Consider the following 15,642-nt stretch of genomic DNA (forward strand, 5'->3'; position numbering starts at 1 on the left):
GTATAAATGAATCCTGCATGTTAATGAGCTAATGTACAAAACTGGGACTGGGTGTATGTTTGAATAATTAATACTAGTTGGGTTTTTGCTGTTAGGGATGTGGTATTACATGTGGTTTACAAAGCAATGACAGTATTGTTTGCTGCTGGTATGTCCTCTCCTGAGGTTGGATTTTATCCCCAGTTTCACCCTTCCCTCCCCCCTGCCACTTCATTACAATGGAGATTTGGTCTGCTTGCTCCAAGTGATGTCCTGTAATACCCCATTAGTGGTCAGTAGTTACCTCTGCCTGCATGTCAGCCTTCAGTTTAATGGCCTTTTTTGTGTGTTCATTTTCTTTTGTTTCCCATCGTGGTTTTGTTTATTTCTTTGTGTTTTTTTTTTCCCCTGTTCTCTTTTTTTTTTAAACCGTGGTGATGTTTGCCCTTCATGTTCCCCAATGTTTGCACATGACAAGATGTTGCCATCCCAACATTGCCTCCCACTTCACTGACCAGTGCCACTAATGACCATCTAGCACCAGCCACAGCAGGACCCCTGCCCTCGGCCCCGCGGGACGTCGTGGCCACCCTCGTGTCCACCCGCTTCATCAGGCTCACCTGGAGGCCACCAGTGTCAGACCCTCAGGGGGACAACCTCACCTACTCCATCTTCTACACCAAGGAAGGGATCAACAGGTAAAGACTCTTCTTCACGCTGGTTTTGCTTGGAAACGTTGTAACCCGATATGTTCAATGTGCAATGTGAAGGGTTGTGTTCCCCTCCCTCCTGCACCCTGAGTTTTATTGGCTTTGTTGCTGCACGTAGGAATTTTTACAGGCAAGGTTTGATTGACTTCAAACAGTTGCTACCTGCTTTTAGCAGCCTGTTAGAAGGTGAGAGCAGCAGAGGCTGTCACAGCTCGTCAGGAGCACTGGCACTGCTGTCAGTGCCACCTCAGCGGGCACAGGAAATCCTCCAGAAGCCACGTGCTGGTGGGAGCGACAGGCACGTGAATTCCCTCTGATCCCAGGGACAAACGTGTGGTAGGTGTTGGCTAAATGCCATCGAAGGTGTTGGTTAAATGTTGATTCTCTCCTAATAATCCCCGTAAAAAGAAATTAGATGAATTACTCCCAGTCATAAGCTTTTGACATATTATCCCAGTGGATAATATCGATCTACCCCTTTCCCTTCCTGATGGGATCTACTGCTCAGTGTTACAGTTTCAAATTGTTGTGATAAGTTGGAGGAAGCTGGAGCTAACAATCATTTGGAGCAGTGTTTAATTAATTGCAAATTAGCTTATCAGATTTATTACCCAAGGGACAGTTATCTGTCTCCTTACTGAGGAGAGCATGGGACTCAAAGTTAACAAAGTCATTGGAAGAGAACGGAAAACACACTGCTGCTAGTGGGGAATTTCTGTTCTTCCTTAATTCTGTGGATAAACATCTAGTCCAGGCTCATGGCAATTAATTGAGGCAATTAGTAACATTTTCTTTGCCTCCCAGTTGTTGGTTTTTTACTACTTCCTTACTTTGGGAATATCCAAGTAGGAGGTTGGAGCCAGGTTGGAGCAACCTGGTCTAGTGGAAGATGTCCCTACCCATGGCAGGGGGTGGAACTGGATGGGCTTTAAAGTCCTTCCACCCCAAGCCAGTCTGTGACTGTGATTCTGTTCATTCTTATTGGAGGTATTTTAAGTGAGACAGGAAAAAGGTGGGATCTTGCCAGCCATCCTTGCTTCTTGTCTCCCCTCCTCCATGTTCCTGGTTGGAACTGCTCCACTCACTGGGTTTTTAGGAAGGGATTTGCTGGAGGTGACTCCAGGCCTCTCCCTGCCCTGCTTTTGAGGACACAAAATTCATCCCCTTTCACTACATACCAAATTTATAACAATCCAGGAAATATTCCTCTTGGACCAACAGAACTAAGGGTAAAAGTGATCTCCTAATTCCTGGTGAATAAATTAGGGAATTACAGGACATTCTGCAGAACCTGCTGCTTCCAGTTCCTGCAGAGCATCCCTTGGGGCTCAGGTCAGTGGCACCCACACAGTTTACACATCCAAGCCCTTAAGCTGGTGCTTTATGTGTAAGCAGGTGATTGCACTGACTTAGTAAGATCTTTGTTTGCTTCTGTGCCCTTCTGGATCAGGGCTCAGTGCAGGCTCTGAGGGCCTTTCATGAGCACACACTCACCCCGTTCTCCACTTGCTTTTTGGAAGCTGTTTTTTTCTAATACCTCATAAAGACGGTATCACATGTTTCACAGATGGCTATGGAAATATTGTGAGGTCCTGCTTTCAACCTGGATTTAGAGAATGAGAAGATAAAAAAAAATAAAGAAGAAGAAGAAAGGAAGTAAAAGGCTCAGTTTACCATTTTGATGTTCTGTGGTAGTTTTTGACCAGTTGGTTGGGCCTTGTGGAAATGCTGCTGGTCAGTGAGCACGGAACTAGAGGAGCTGTCACACCCCCCTGGGCAGTTGGAAGTCAAAGAGTTTTGAAGCCAGGCTTGGCTGTGCCACCCTCCTTCCTTCCTCAGCTTTACGAAACCCTGTTTAAATGGTCTCTTTGTAGCCCCTGAATTATAGATGATGGTACATGTGCTGTGGTTTAAGTGCATATGTACCATCTCCTCACGCTGTCACATTTTGCCTACTCATACCTTTTTCAGTGCCTGCTTTACTGGAACCTTTTAGTAACCCAGGTGTTGTCTCTTCCTCACTTGTACTTGAGCAGTGATCAAACCGGGTGTTTGATTTATTGACCTTTTAAGTCAGGTTTGTGGAAATGAACAAAGTCCATATGACATGGAGGGGGTTTGTAGGTACTCTGGTATCTCTAAACCATCTGTGAAGGGCTGTAGAGAGTCACCCTGATATCCTGAGCTGCAGGAGCACATCAGTCACTCCAGCATATGAGGAGTGTGGGTCTGAGGGACCAACTGCCTTGGCCACCACTGATTTACCTTCCTTTTGTTCTACCTGTTCAGTGGAAGGAGATACAGGAACAGGGTGCTCCTCACCTTTGCCCTTTGAACTTATTCGAGGGGGGGATTCTGCCCCCTCAGGTGAGACCCCCCTGCAGAGCTGCCTCCAGCTCTGGGGTCCAACAGCAGAAGGATGTGGAGCTGCTGGAGCGAGTCCAGAAGAGGCCATGGAGCTGCTCCGAGGGCTGGACCCCCTCTGCTCTGGAGCCAGGCTGGGAGAGCTGGGGGTGTTGACCTGGAGAAGAGAAGCTCCAGGGAGACCTTAGAGCCCCTTCCAGAGCCTAAAGGGGCTCCAAGAGAGCTGGAGAGGGAGTTTGGACAAGGGATGGAGGGACAAGACACAGAGAATGCCTTTAAGCTGAAAGAGATTAGATTTAGTTTGGATATGGGGAAGAAATTCTTGGTTCTGAGGGTGGTGAGGCCCTGGCCCAGGTTGCCCAGAGAAGCTGTGGCTGCCCCATCCCTGGAAGTGTCCAAGGCCAGGTTAGAGGGGTTTGGAGCAACCTGGGATGGTGGAAGGCATCCCTGCCCATGGCAGGGGGTGGAATGAGATGGGCTTTCAGGTCCCTTCCAACCCAGACCATTCCATGATTCCAAGAGGAGCATTTCAGAGTGTGGAAATGGCTGTGGAGGTGACGTGTTTCTGCTTCTCTGGCTGCACAAACGTCACCAGCCGGTGCCTTGTCCCACCTTGGCTTGGTGACATCAGAGAGGCTCCTGCTAAGGCAGTGACGTGGGAGTGAAGTGGTGTCTCATGGCTTTACTGTCACACCTCTGGAGGACCCCAAGTAATCTTACACAGTTACAGAGTTATTTCATCCTCATGTTAGGGATTTATTCCACCCTGAAGGCAGTTCCCCTGGAAAGGGTGTGAAAATTCAAATGTGCTGCAGGGAGGTTGAATTCTGTGAAACTTTAGCCAAGCACTCGGGCAGAAGAACTCCAGACTTCAAGATTTGGACAAAAATAAAAGAAATAAGCAGCACGTTGCTGGTACAAGAGGGTAAATTACACGTGTGAGATACTCAAATACTGTGAAATTCATGGTTCACTGTAGTGTGCTTCAAAGGCAGAAAATGGGGTTTAATTGTGTGTAATCACACTGTCAGAACGTCTCTGGAGCTCCCTGCCAGGCTCCACAGCTGACAGGGCTGGCACAGGCAATACCCTCTTTTTAATAATTCCCTGAGCGTTGTTTTTTATGAGGAAATGCAACTTTAAACTTGGCATTTCCAGACAAACCCTTGTTTGGGGGTTGAACTGATGGCTCTCCCCTGAGGTGCTCGATAGCTGCTGTAAGCCTTAACTGGAGTTTAGAAAACTCTTTACTTGAGATTAAACTGGACTCATAGAACAGTCATAAGGATCCACAGGGTAATGCAGTTACTCATGGAGCCCATCTCCCTGTACCTGTTATCCCATCAGGTACAGCAGCACTTGGAAAGGTGCTCCAGGCTCCCCAGGAAAGGGCATAAAGGAGAGATTCATGCAGCACTTAATTAGATTAATCTCACCATATTTTTACCATAATGTTGTGAAGGCACATTTCTAGTTATTACTGAAAATTGCAATACTTTGACATGTCTATTTATTTTTGGTATATGTTGTCTTTCCAGTAAAATAATTCTGATTTTTTTTCTTCTAATTTTAAACAATAACCTTGGTTTGCTGATTATCTTTTTTCCCCCAGATGAAATCAGGGAGTGCACTTACCCTTGAGGCAGAAAATGCAATATTTTGCATGTCAATGGGAGCTGGATTTTATTCCACAGCTGTGGATCCATTGGCACTTAGTCTGGGCTTTCAGATCCCATCTTTGTAGCTAAGGCTCGTCTTAAAGGAAACTCCATTGGGGAAGGTGCTTTCAGGAAAACGTTTTGCTAGAAGTGGAAAAATTAGTGATGAAAATGAATAAAAATCTGAAATAAATTTGGCTGTTGATGCAGAGCCATTTTAGCTCAGCTTCATGAAGGGGAACATTCTAGAAAATGGGTGTAAATAGATATTTAGTTACAGTGAGTGCATTGTTTCCCTCTCTGTAGATGCAGAAATCAACAGGGATTTCAAAATGTTTTCAACCAAGTTATGCTAAATCAACCACACCGGTTGATGTAAGAAGAAATAAATTTAAAATGGGGATTTCGGCATCGTATTTCCGTGATAGAAACTGAAGCAGGATGGCTGGGAGGTGGGAAGGAGAGACGCTGGAATGATTCTTCCCAGGTTTCTGCATCAGAAATGCTTTAATGGAAGGTGACAACGGGACGAGAGTCATTGTCCCTGCAGAGCCAAACAGAGCCTGGCAGGCCAAAGGGGAAGGATTGTATTCCTAGCAGGCACCTTCCCCCTGATTTTCTCAATGGGAAGTTTCTGATTTCTCCTTTTGTAGCACTGCTGTTCACATTCCCAGGGAGCAGGAGCTCCTTTCCAGGGAAGGACAGACATGTGGAGCCGTTGTTGTTGAAACGCAGCTCCAAGGAGTTCAGGTGCCAGCGACCTGTCTTGGAAATAAAGGCTGTCATTAGTTAATGATTAATGCTCTAATCTCCCCCTCCATCCTGATAAGAACTGATGGAGTTTCCTGGGCTACATTTCGGTGAGACGGTGCTTCCGCAGGGGGAAGTGTTGGGCTCCGGGAGCCTGAGGGGTCGGTGGAGGGTCACTGAAGGCCAAACAATGACTCTTCCAGTTGCCTCCATGCACAACATGTGTGCTCCTGACTGGATTATGGCTTCCAGCCTGCAAAGTGTTGGCCTGACAGAGATGCCCCTTCCCATGCAAAGTGCATTCCTTCCATGGGCCCTCTCGGACCGACAGGGTGCTGGTAGCCTGGATCTGCCTCCCTGCTGCTGCTGGAGGTTGGAGTATCCACTCAGGTCCAGTAGAGGCCACTTCCATGTGCACAGCACAAGTGTGGAGCACTCATAGGTCACACTGAAGGAGAGGTTGCCTCCTATTGCCTCCAATCCTTGTATGGATCTGGCATGGGTGCCACGGCCGTGCCCTGGGTGTCCTGAACAAATCCAGACACCAGGGAGGAACCCAGTGAAGTTTGGAGGAACAAGAACATGTTAAAACAGCTCCTTTGAAGAACACACAAAAAGCAGCCCCATGGTATTAACAGAAATGCCCCAAATCTCACCAGACTGTGCTGCTTAAATAGCTTTTCTTTTGACTTCAGAGTTGCAGGATAAACTGTCACCGTGAATTATCACTTGCTGTTATGGGAATAGCAGAGAACTGCTGAGAGTTTGGTGCTGTCGAGTGTAATTTATTCTGTTACTTCACTGCGTTTGTTTTTTTTGCAAAGAGAAGTTTGCAAAATTCGAAGCAGCGTGTCAGCAGTGATTTTGGCACATTCCTGTTGTGTTGTGCAGAGAGCATGGTGTAAACCAGCGCGTCACTAACACGGGGGATACATTCAAACGGGACACGGTGACTCCTTCCTTCCCCCTCCAAACCCCTCTTACTAATCAGTGGTTGTCTCTCTGCCCAAACCTTCTGCTTCCTAAAGGGAACGTGTTGAAAATACGAGTCGTCCTGGAGAGACACAAGTGATGATCCAAAACCTGATGCCAGAGACAGTTTATGTGTTCCGAGTTGTGGCTCAGAACAGGCACGGCCCCGGGGAGAGCTCGGCTCCGCTCAAGGTGGCAACGCAGCCCGAGGGTGAGCTGGAATGGTTGGATTTTCCTCACTTTGGGATTGATTTTTATTTAATTTTTTTACTTTCCCCATTTATGGCCTTTCCCAGAAGAAGTTGATGCTCTCAAAAGTTGCACTTACAGGCCGTAGTTTCAAAAGATTTTCCGGGCTGGTGGGTTTGTAGGATTTATTGCCACGATCAAGAGGAACTGATGAGGCATTCCTTGTTAAATTCTCTAAACTGTTGTAAAAGTAATACTTTTAAACTGTCATTAACTTAACTCAGTTGGTTGGAACATGGTGCTGCTGACACCAAGGTCATGGTCCTGTGTGGGCCATTCACTTAAGAGTTGTACTCGATGATCCTTGTGGGTCCCTTCCAACTCAGAATATTCTGTCGCTGAAAAAGGAAGAAGGGAAAACTTTAGGCAAATGTCAAGTCTGTCAGTTATTAGGGTCATTTCAGGCAAAAGGACTGTGACCCAGGGAGCAGGATCTCCTTCAGACATTTGGTCCCACCTTTCCATGGGTGAATCCATGGGTAGTGCTGAGATGGGAAAAATACCCACCTCTTCCCCAGGAGTGATGAATAGTGGGGTTGTCACTGCAATAACCATCCGTGGCCAGGCTCCAGCACTAACAGAGTTCCACTCTTGTGTTCCAGTCCAGCTGCCCGGCCCGGCTCCCAACATCCGTGCGTATTCCAGCTCGCCCACCTCCGTCACCGTCACTTGGGAGACCCCGCTCTCGGGCAACGGGGACATCCAGAACTACAAACTCTACTACATGGAGAAGGGGCAGGACACTGAGCAGGTACAGATACACCACCCCTAGCAGCCTGTGTGATGGGTGTACCTTGAACTAGAAACACCTCGGGAAGGATTTGGTTTTCTGACAGGCTGAAATATGGAAATATTTAAATTTAAAATTCCGGTATGAAATGTGTATGTCTTGGAATTAAAATTTTTTTTAGTGGTGCCTTATTTTGGTGGGTTCATCAGCATCAAGTAGTTTTTGGGGGATTCCATCATACCTCAGGAAGAGAAGGCAAATTACAGCCGTGTCATCATTTAGCAGTTCTGGTCCAGATGATAGAGAAGATGCTTGCACGCTTCTATAGGCTGGTTTTTAGTAAATTAGGTAAATTACTGATTTTAGCATGATCCTTAATCTCAACTGTTCGTACTTCTTGAGGTCTTGGATCCAGTGATTGATATCTTGATGCTGCTGAGCATCTAATGGATTAAATTTTCTGATGATTCCACCAAAGCATCCAATGTGTTCTGTAGAAGTTTAGGCTGCCACCTGAGAATAATGAGGATTAATCCTCATCACAGCCCCATTCCCATCCCATTGCATATCAGTATGATTCCAGCTTTAAAAAGTAAAGGGTAGCATACATTTTCCTTAGCCTTTCAATATTTTTTTACATCAGTTTAAAATAGGCCTGATGCCTTTTCTGCTTCTGCATCCCGCTATTCCACTTATAGTTGTAATTTTTTGCTAATAGGCAAGTTTCCAGATCCCTTTCCATGTATGGAGCCAGTGTCCAGGATTTAAACAGAACAGGGAGAATTCTCTCTTGTAAACTCACGGTTGGCACCTTCACAAGTCCTGGGGGTTTATGAATGTGGGTTTGATCTGCAGGCCCTGCTCCGAGGGTTCCTGTGTGTTTTACGGGAATTCTTCGGACACTGGTGGTAGTTGCAACCCTGGTACTGGGCTTGACTGGGTGTCTGTTTGCTCTGGGCAGGACGTGGACGTGGCAGGGCTGTCCCACACAGTCACTGGGCTGAAGAAGTTCACCGAGTACAGCTTTCGTGTGGTCGCCTACAACAAGCACGGCCCCGGCGTCTCCACCCACGACGTCGTCGTCCGCACCCTCTCGGATGGTAACGCTCCTTATTCCATGTCGGTTTTGCAGGAATTATCCGGCAATTTCCTTTCAGTGAATTTTTAACCAGACTTTGATGGGTTTTGTTCGTTGTTGCCCTGTTTTATTAGTAGTGTTGTTGTTGCGTGTGGCTGTTCTTGGTCAGAATTCCCCAGAGGCCTTTCAAACTGGGTGAAGGAAAATTACTGCACCTGCAAAAGTGTCTGGGATCGTGATTATGGAACAATGCTGTCCTTCATTCCAACATCCGCAGTTTATTTCATGGACTACTGAGTCTACGAAGTATTGAGAGTAGACAGAAAAACAAATAAATTTATGCAACAGCTCCAAATTATTTTTTAGGTTCTCCAACATTTTTATATATCAGCAGACTTCTGGTTTTGGAGTGTTTTCATTTTAATTGTTTTCCTGTGGGGAAATGTTGCCTGTCTTTGTTTGCACTCCAGCACGGGTATTATTGAATCTGTTGCATGTAATGGTGAAAGCAGGACCTGGTGCCAGGATTTTTTATAAGGCAAATCAAGAGGTAATGTGAGCAAACAGAGATACATGAGCAACTCTTGAATGATCAGAGTTAATGTTAGCTCATATTTTTTATAGAGAAGTTTATTTATATATAAGAACGACCAGATGGAAAGTAAGTGGAGGCTGGAATCATCTCTTCAGCAGTGATCAGGAGTAGAACAGAGGAGCAGAGAGGCATATTGTCCCAAATTCTGCCCAGGTCTGAGCTTATTTCTGGGGCAGTTCTTGTCTCTTTGGTGATTTCTGTGTTTTGCTAATTCAGTTTCTCTTCCATGAAACCCTGTCAGCATCTTCTTTAACCACACCAGCTTTTATCCACAACATCAAGTAGACAAAGATTCTACAGATAAATTTCCTCTCAACAATCCACACTTGTTGTCTGTTCTGTCCCTGCTGTGTGTTAGTGTTACTTGTTGCCTGAGTTGGAGGAATAACCAGTGTCCACAGCCTCCTCTGTCCCACTCCTCCCTCTCTGAACCTTTGCCGTGTTCTCCCCCGTTCACCTGTTTTCCAGATTCCCAAGTCACAGAAATGGTTACCCATTTCTCTTGTGGAAGCTGTTTCCACCTTCAGTGCCCTTTTCTGAGCCTTTTTCCAGGTTTTTTTTCTCCTGTGTACTTTTAAGTATGGAGGTAGAGAGGACTGTAATGGTATCAAAGATACAAGTGAGGCATTACTTGCATTTGACTGACTTTGGCTGCTTCTGAGCCCTGAGGTGGGAACATCCCAAGGTCCTTCTGCAGTTCTTCACCATCAGATCATAGCACGGGAGCTCCACAGCTCATCTCCCACCACATCCCTTCCAGCCTGCTCCTGCCCTTATTTTAGGCTCACTCTGGTGAGCACTTCTGTGCCATCCCCTCATTGCTCATTCCTCAAGAGCTCCAACAGGTTTGTGATGTGGGATTTCCCTTGGACAAGTGAGAAATACATACTATTACTCCTCTTATTACTCCTACTCTCTCTAAATTTCGTGCTTTGTTGTTGCTGCAGTTTATTTTCCTCGTAGGGGTTTCTGACACTCCTGGGAGTTTGAGTGGATCCCACTGTGGTACTGGCATCACATTGACCATCTCCCAGTATCAAGGTAACTTGGGAGAGGTTCCATAAGTCATGCAGCTTTTAATTCCCAAGTTCCTTGAGAAATCCTGGATGGATTGCACCTCACCCTGGCAAGATGCTGCTGTTCCTCACGTCCAACTCTTCCAGAATCCCTTATATTGACATTTCAGTTGGAGAGACCCTGTGAGTCCCCTGTAAGGATGGCATGGAAGCCTCTCCTTTCCCTTTCCCACACTACAAATGCAAAGAGAGTTGTGTGGCCTTATCTTTGTCTTTTTCTCTCCTATCCTGACCATTTGCTAACTCTGATTTCTCTAAAGGGCTTCCAGCTCCCTTGTTTGAAGATTTCATTATTAGTTATAATGTCATTTTGACATTTTCCTGAAGTTCTTTCTTCTCAATCTTATGTTTTCACATTTAACCTACAGATATTTATTTTCTAAAGCTCTCTGAAGGATGTCATCTTGCTTCTTCCAATCTCATAACCTGCTACTTAACCACGCTGCTCTGCCCCTGCAAGCTCCCAAATCTTTGAGGAAATGATGCACATTTTCTTCCTGTGTTTTCTTATTGCAGTGTCCATGAGCAATCTCCGTGTTCTCTGCAGGGATTTCTCCCTAAGCTTCCTTTAGCTGTGATTTAACAACATCTGCATTTTGATGTAGGTTTTTGCTCCTAATCTGTTCCAGTGCCTTGTTGCAGGGATGGCTCTGCAGGTATTACCATTCAAACCAAGGTTTATGTGCTGCTTGTGAGGATTGCTTTGCTTCTCATGGAATTCCTGATCAGGGATTACAGCTGGAAATGTAATCTCTGCATCACAGCCCGGCCAAGGCATTTCTCTCCCAGTCTCTGAGCCCTGAGCATGTCCTGGTGCTCCTGCCTGCCTGGTTTCTTTGTTCTGTGCAACACCAGGCAATGCTTTTCCTATGGAATGTTTGACATGAGATGTTAGGAGGGAATCCTTCCCTGTCAGGGTGGGGAGGCCCTGGCACAGGTTGCCCAGAGAAGCTGAGACTGCCCCATCCCTGGAAGTGTCCAAGACCAGGTTGGATGGGGCAACCTGGGATAGTGGAAGGTGTCCCATCCCGGCAGGGGATGGAACAGGATGAGCTTTAAGGTCCCTTCCAACCCAAACCATTCTGTGACAAACTGTGCCGTGCATGTGTTGAGATGCATTTTTATGATGACATTTACATGCACAGATCCTTTCTGGTGTCCTGCTGATTGTCTCTCACCAAGTTGACAATATGTGCAGTAATTTTTCACAACTCTTTGTGCAGCCCATGACTTTAAGGTTGTTCTGAACATAGGCACCAACTGCATCAAACAAACAGCAAGGAAAGTTTGGCTTTATATCATGTCCTTCCCCTCCTCAGTGTTGCAGGGATGTGGTGACTCTGAGCTTTTCCTGTTACAGAAAATCATGATAACAAAAACCATGGCCAGAATTCTAAATGTAGGTTCCCCAAATCAAGATTTGCTTTGGGGAAGTACTGAATGGGATCTCATCTCTGAGAGTTTATGAGATAAACCTTTAAATAAAAAACATTTTTTATTTAGATAGCTGTGATAAGTAAGGACTTGAATAAAGAGTTGTTTGTGATGAAAACACAGAACCCTCCTCAGCCAGCCACTGTGTGTCAGAAAGTACCTCTGGAAGGATTTGGTCCTTTATAAAGTGTCTTAAACCAGAAGGATTTGTACTTCCATAATGAATGAGAGCAGAGGTGGTTGGGTATGGAAACACCATATTTGAAAATTTTGGAATTGTAATTCCTTTAATATTTCTAGTCCCCAGTGCTCCACCACAGAATCTGACGCTGGAGGTACGGAATTCCAAGGTAAGATGTGGCGAATCTCCTGTTGGTAAATGGGTAAATAAAGGCTGGTGGGTCTTAGATTGACCACATTTCAGGGCTGCTATGGGTCTTTTTTCTCCTATGCTGCTTTTGAGCTCTTTGTGTGTGAGCTGCCCAGCAGGAGAATATCTGAGCGTGGGGCTTGAAGTGCTGGGAGCTCCAATCCAGTGACGGGCTGGACATGGGATGCAGTAAGACAGTGACAGTGCACCAAAGGCTCCTGATGAAAGGGGTTTAATCAGGCACAAAAGCCTGAAGGAGCAGAGCTTGAATTACTGCTGACTGACTGTTGTTTACAGTGTGTGCACGCACCAACACACGTTTGCAGTGTCCTAGGCACTTCAGAAGAGAAAATTAAACACTTGGTCATTGTGAGTGGAGACTTTTTTTAAAAGCCTTTCCTAAAAACTTCTTTCCCAATGCCTTCCTGTGCTGCCTTCCCCAGAGCATCCTGCTGCAGTGGCAGCCCCCTCCCGTGGGGACCCACAGCGGGCAAATCACCGGCTACAAAATCCGCTACCGGAAGGTTTCGCGCAAGAGCGACGTCACCGAGAGCGTCGGGGGCACCCAGCTGTCCCAGCTCATCGAGGGTGAGCAGGGCCTGCCCTCGGGGGGCTTTGTAGGGGCCTTCAGAGGGCTCAGAGGGAGGGTTCTGTAGGGTCTTGCCTTGGGAGTCAAACTGAGTCACATCTCAGACAGGTGTTGGTGGGTTCTGAGGTCCTGTGGGCTGCAGGTGAGAACTGAGGGCTGCTGACCTGATTTTGCCGTGGATTTGCTAAATGGACTGGATGATTCCTTATAAAAGGCATGGGGATTGCCAGAAGCATCTGCCCAAGTGCCAGGAATGATGTGTGGGGAAGGATTCCAGAGGAACAGGAGCTGAGGGTACTGCAGTGTCTGACCTGATCCACCCTGCACATCATCCCACCTACTTTCATTGGAATCGACCTTTCTCCTCCTTTCTAGCATGAATGTATGATACATCCCCTATTTTGTACACTTAAAAATCCAGTTTGGGCCATGACTTAGTGTAAATTATATATTGTTACCAGAACTAGAATCCTGTTTAGGATAAATGAGCAGTGCGTGAGATCAGGAGCAAGAGAACATTTTGTTCATTTTTAAAATCTCTGTAAATGAACAGTTGGTCAAAAGAGAAGAAATTGTGAAATTCTAGAGGAGGAACACGCAGTGTTTAATAAGATGTTCTGATTTTTTTTCTCAGAAATTCCAGATATGACTGAGTAAGTCTCAGTTTTCTCACAGAATTGAGATGTTCCTGTAACTCAAGTATATTTTTGTCGCAACAAAGCCTGTTTTGGATGTTCCATATATCCATATATGTTTGGATGTTCCATATATCAAATTTTAAGTGCATTTTCACACTGCTTCAATTTTTATTATTATTATTATTTTTATTATCCTTTTTTTATAGACTCCTACATAGATTAAACAGTTTGCACAGTTTGCTCACCTGCTGCTTCTGTGCCACCCCTAGGTTTAGTTGTGGATGTAATTAGTAATTAAAACTAATCTAGAGCTGTGAATTAAAGCTGGCTGCACACAGCACCTCAGAGTCCCTTCCAGCAGTCTGTGGGACAGTGGACCATATCCCAGCCCCGGGTGTCCCCTCCCTGATGTCCCCTGGCTGAGGGGCTGCTCCCAACCCTGACCTCACGGCGCTCCGGTGGCAGGGTGGGGGTGGAAGGTTTGTTTCCATCAGGTTATCCCAGTGTGTGGGTCGGGTCTGGGATTGCTGCCCGCGGTGGGAATTCCCGTGCTGACCCCTGGGGTTGTCCCTGTGCCAGGGCTGGAGCGAGGCACCGAGTACAGCTTCCGAGTGGCCGCCATGACCGTGAACGGCACCGGCCCCGCCACCGACTGGGTGTCAGCAGAGACCTTCGAGAGCGACCTGGACGGTGAGAGCAGCGCTGGGACGGGGGGGATGACAGCCATCACAGCTCAGGGGAATCACAGCCACCACAGCTCAGGGGCATGACAACCATCACAGCTCAGGGGCTTCACACCCATCACAGCTCAGGGACATCACAACCATCACAGCTCAGGGGCTTCACAGCCACCACAGCTCAGGGGCATCACACCCATCACAGCTCAGGGGAATCACAGCCATCACAGCTCAGGGGCAGGGCACGCTGGAATTTCATTGCCTTTGGTAAAGGCAAACCCGTCTGTTTTACCATGTTCTAATTGTACCCTGGATTTTATTTATGATTAAATTTTTATTAAATTGATCTCTGTTTTAAAAGAAAATTCTTGCCAAGTCAACAAAATGGCTTGGAATCAAACCCTGCTTCTACACTTTCTGGTACTGTATGTTGGCACTAAGTGACGATTACGAGTGACAATGAGATGCCACAGTACGAAAGAAATAAATAAAGGAAAATGTTGTCCCCCACAGCCCTTTGCAGTCCTACCCCCATATTTCGTTGGTACTGTGCTTTCTTTGACCCACAGTAACTGTTATTTTGCCACTTGAGGAGAAAAGGGAGATTGATTGTATTTTCAGACCATATCTCCCATTAGCAGTGAAGTCTCTTCCACCAAATCCATGGTTTCATGATGTGTGATATACAGAACCATGGTAACAGCTTGTTTTCCCAGTGTTGAGTTTAACAATTGAAGTAGGAAATGTTCTGTGACAAATTTTAACCTCTGATAGTTGGTCCAGACATTTGGTCTTTCCTACAGTGGAATAATTTACAAGTGGGAACCTGATTCTGGCAGAATTCAAAGGAGCAATTTTGTGAGTATCTCCCAGATCTGACCAAGAGCCAGTAAAATGGAAGAAAAGACTATTTTTAAAGGATGGCTGAGGGGAATCTCTTTGGAACTGCCTACCTGGAGCTGGTGGTTCAGGGTGCACTGCTCCCATTTCCAAAAAGTCTTTAATTAGTGGGTTGCACCCAAGTTCCCTTTTGCTTGTTGTGGGTCACTCTCTCTTGGCCTTGTGGAAGGAGCTGAGAGGGTCATTCCATCTCAGTGCCACAGGATCCAGCTGTGTCTTTCACATCTGTGTGGCCTCAGGTTCAGCTTTCCTGGCAGCTGCAAGATGAAATAATGAAAGTGTTTCAATATTTGCTCTCCACTGTTGGAAGATCCTTTACAGTCGACTCAGAAAGCTCTGGAGAACCCCTGTTCCAGTCTCTGTGCTCTGCAAAGCTGATGCTCAACTTAATCCTTGTTCTCACTGCTCCAGTGTTAACAGTGCAGTTCAGGTCTGTACATATTTCAAATGACTTTTCAGAGTTGAAATCACTTTCATCTGTGTGTCTGTCTTCCCCTAAGTGGGTATGACACAACTGTGGAGCTTTGAGAAGCCACGAGGTCCCCAAACTGGAGCAGAGCTCTGTAAATAGGCACTTCAGGAGGTAATGAAAAGGTCCCTGAATTAGAGTTAACAATACTTTGCCAGAGGATAGCATCAGGATTAAATTTAAATTTAAATAGGGCAGAAGGAGGGAGAAGAAAGGAACCTTTTCCTTCTCTGTTGACTTTGTCATTTAAATTTGGAATGTTGCAGTCCTTGCAGGAAATCTGAATTTCTTTCTGCATATTCTTTCCAATGAATAAAGTAATAAAAAATTCACAGTTAAGACAACGTAACCTGGTATTCAGATCATTCTGTATACATGTGTGAGAACTTTCTGTACGTGCACAC

General features: G+C 46.0%; 1 protein-coding gene across 10 annotated transcripts in view; it reads left to right on the plus strand.

The window, feature by feature from the left end:
- NEO1 (neogenin 1) overlaps window positions 1–15,642 on the plus strand; it is a 169,417-nt gene that overhangs the window by 124,937 nt on the left and 28,838 nt on the right. For 6 of the 10 annotated variants that reach the window (XM_027697878.1, XM_027697874.1, XM_027697875.1 and 3 more), the window contains exons 8-14: window positions 458–677; window positions 6,490–6,644; window positions 7,285–7,433; window positions 8,374–8,512; window positions 11,896–11,945; window positions 12,409–12,553; window positions 13,772–13,882. In XM_027697878.1, the coding sequence (XP_027553679.1) occupies window positions 458–677; window positions 6,490–6,644; window positions 7,285–7,433; window positions 8,374–8,512; window positions 11,896–11,945; window positions 12,409–12,553; window positions 13,772–13,882 (969 nt within the window). The remainder of the gene's footprint in view (window positions 1–457; window positions 678–6,489; window positions 6,645–7,284; window positions 7,434–8,373; window positions 8,513–11,895; window positions 11,946–12,408; window positions 12,554–13,771; window positions 13,883–15,642) is intronic. The other 4 variants (XM_027697877.1, XM_027697880.1, XM_027697881.1 and 1 more) reach the window with 1 other exon arrangement.

The sequence above is a fragment of the Neopelma chrysocephalum genome, unplaced genomic scaffold (genome assembly GCF_003984885.1).
Source record: "Neopelma chrysocephalum unplaced genomic scaffold, ASM398488v2 Primary Assembly neopelma1_124, whole genome shotgun sequence".
Classification (NCBI taxonomy): domain Eukaryota; kingdom Metazoa; phylum Chordata; class Aves; order Passeriformes; family Pipridae; genus Neopelma; species Neopelma chrysocephalum.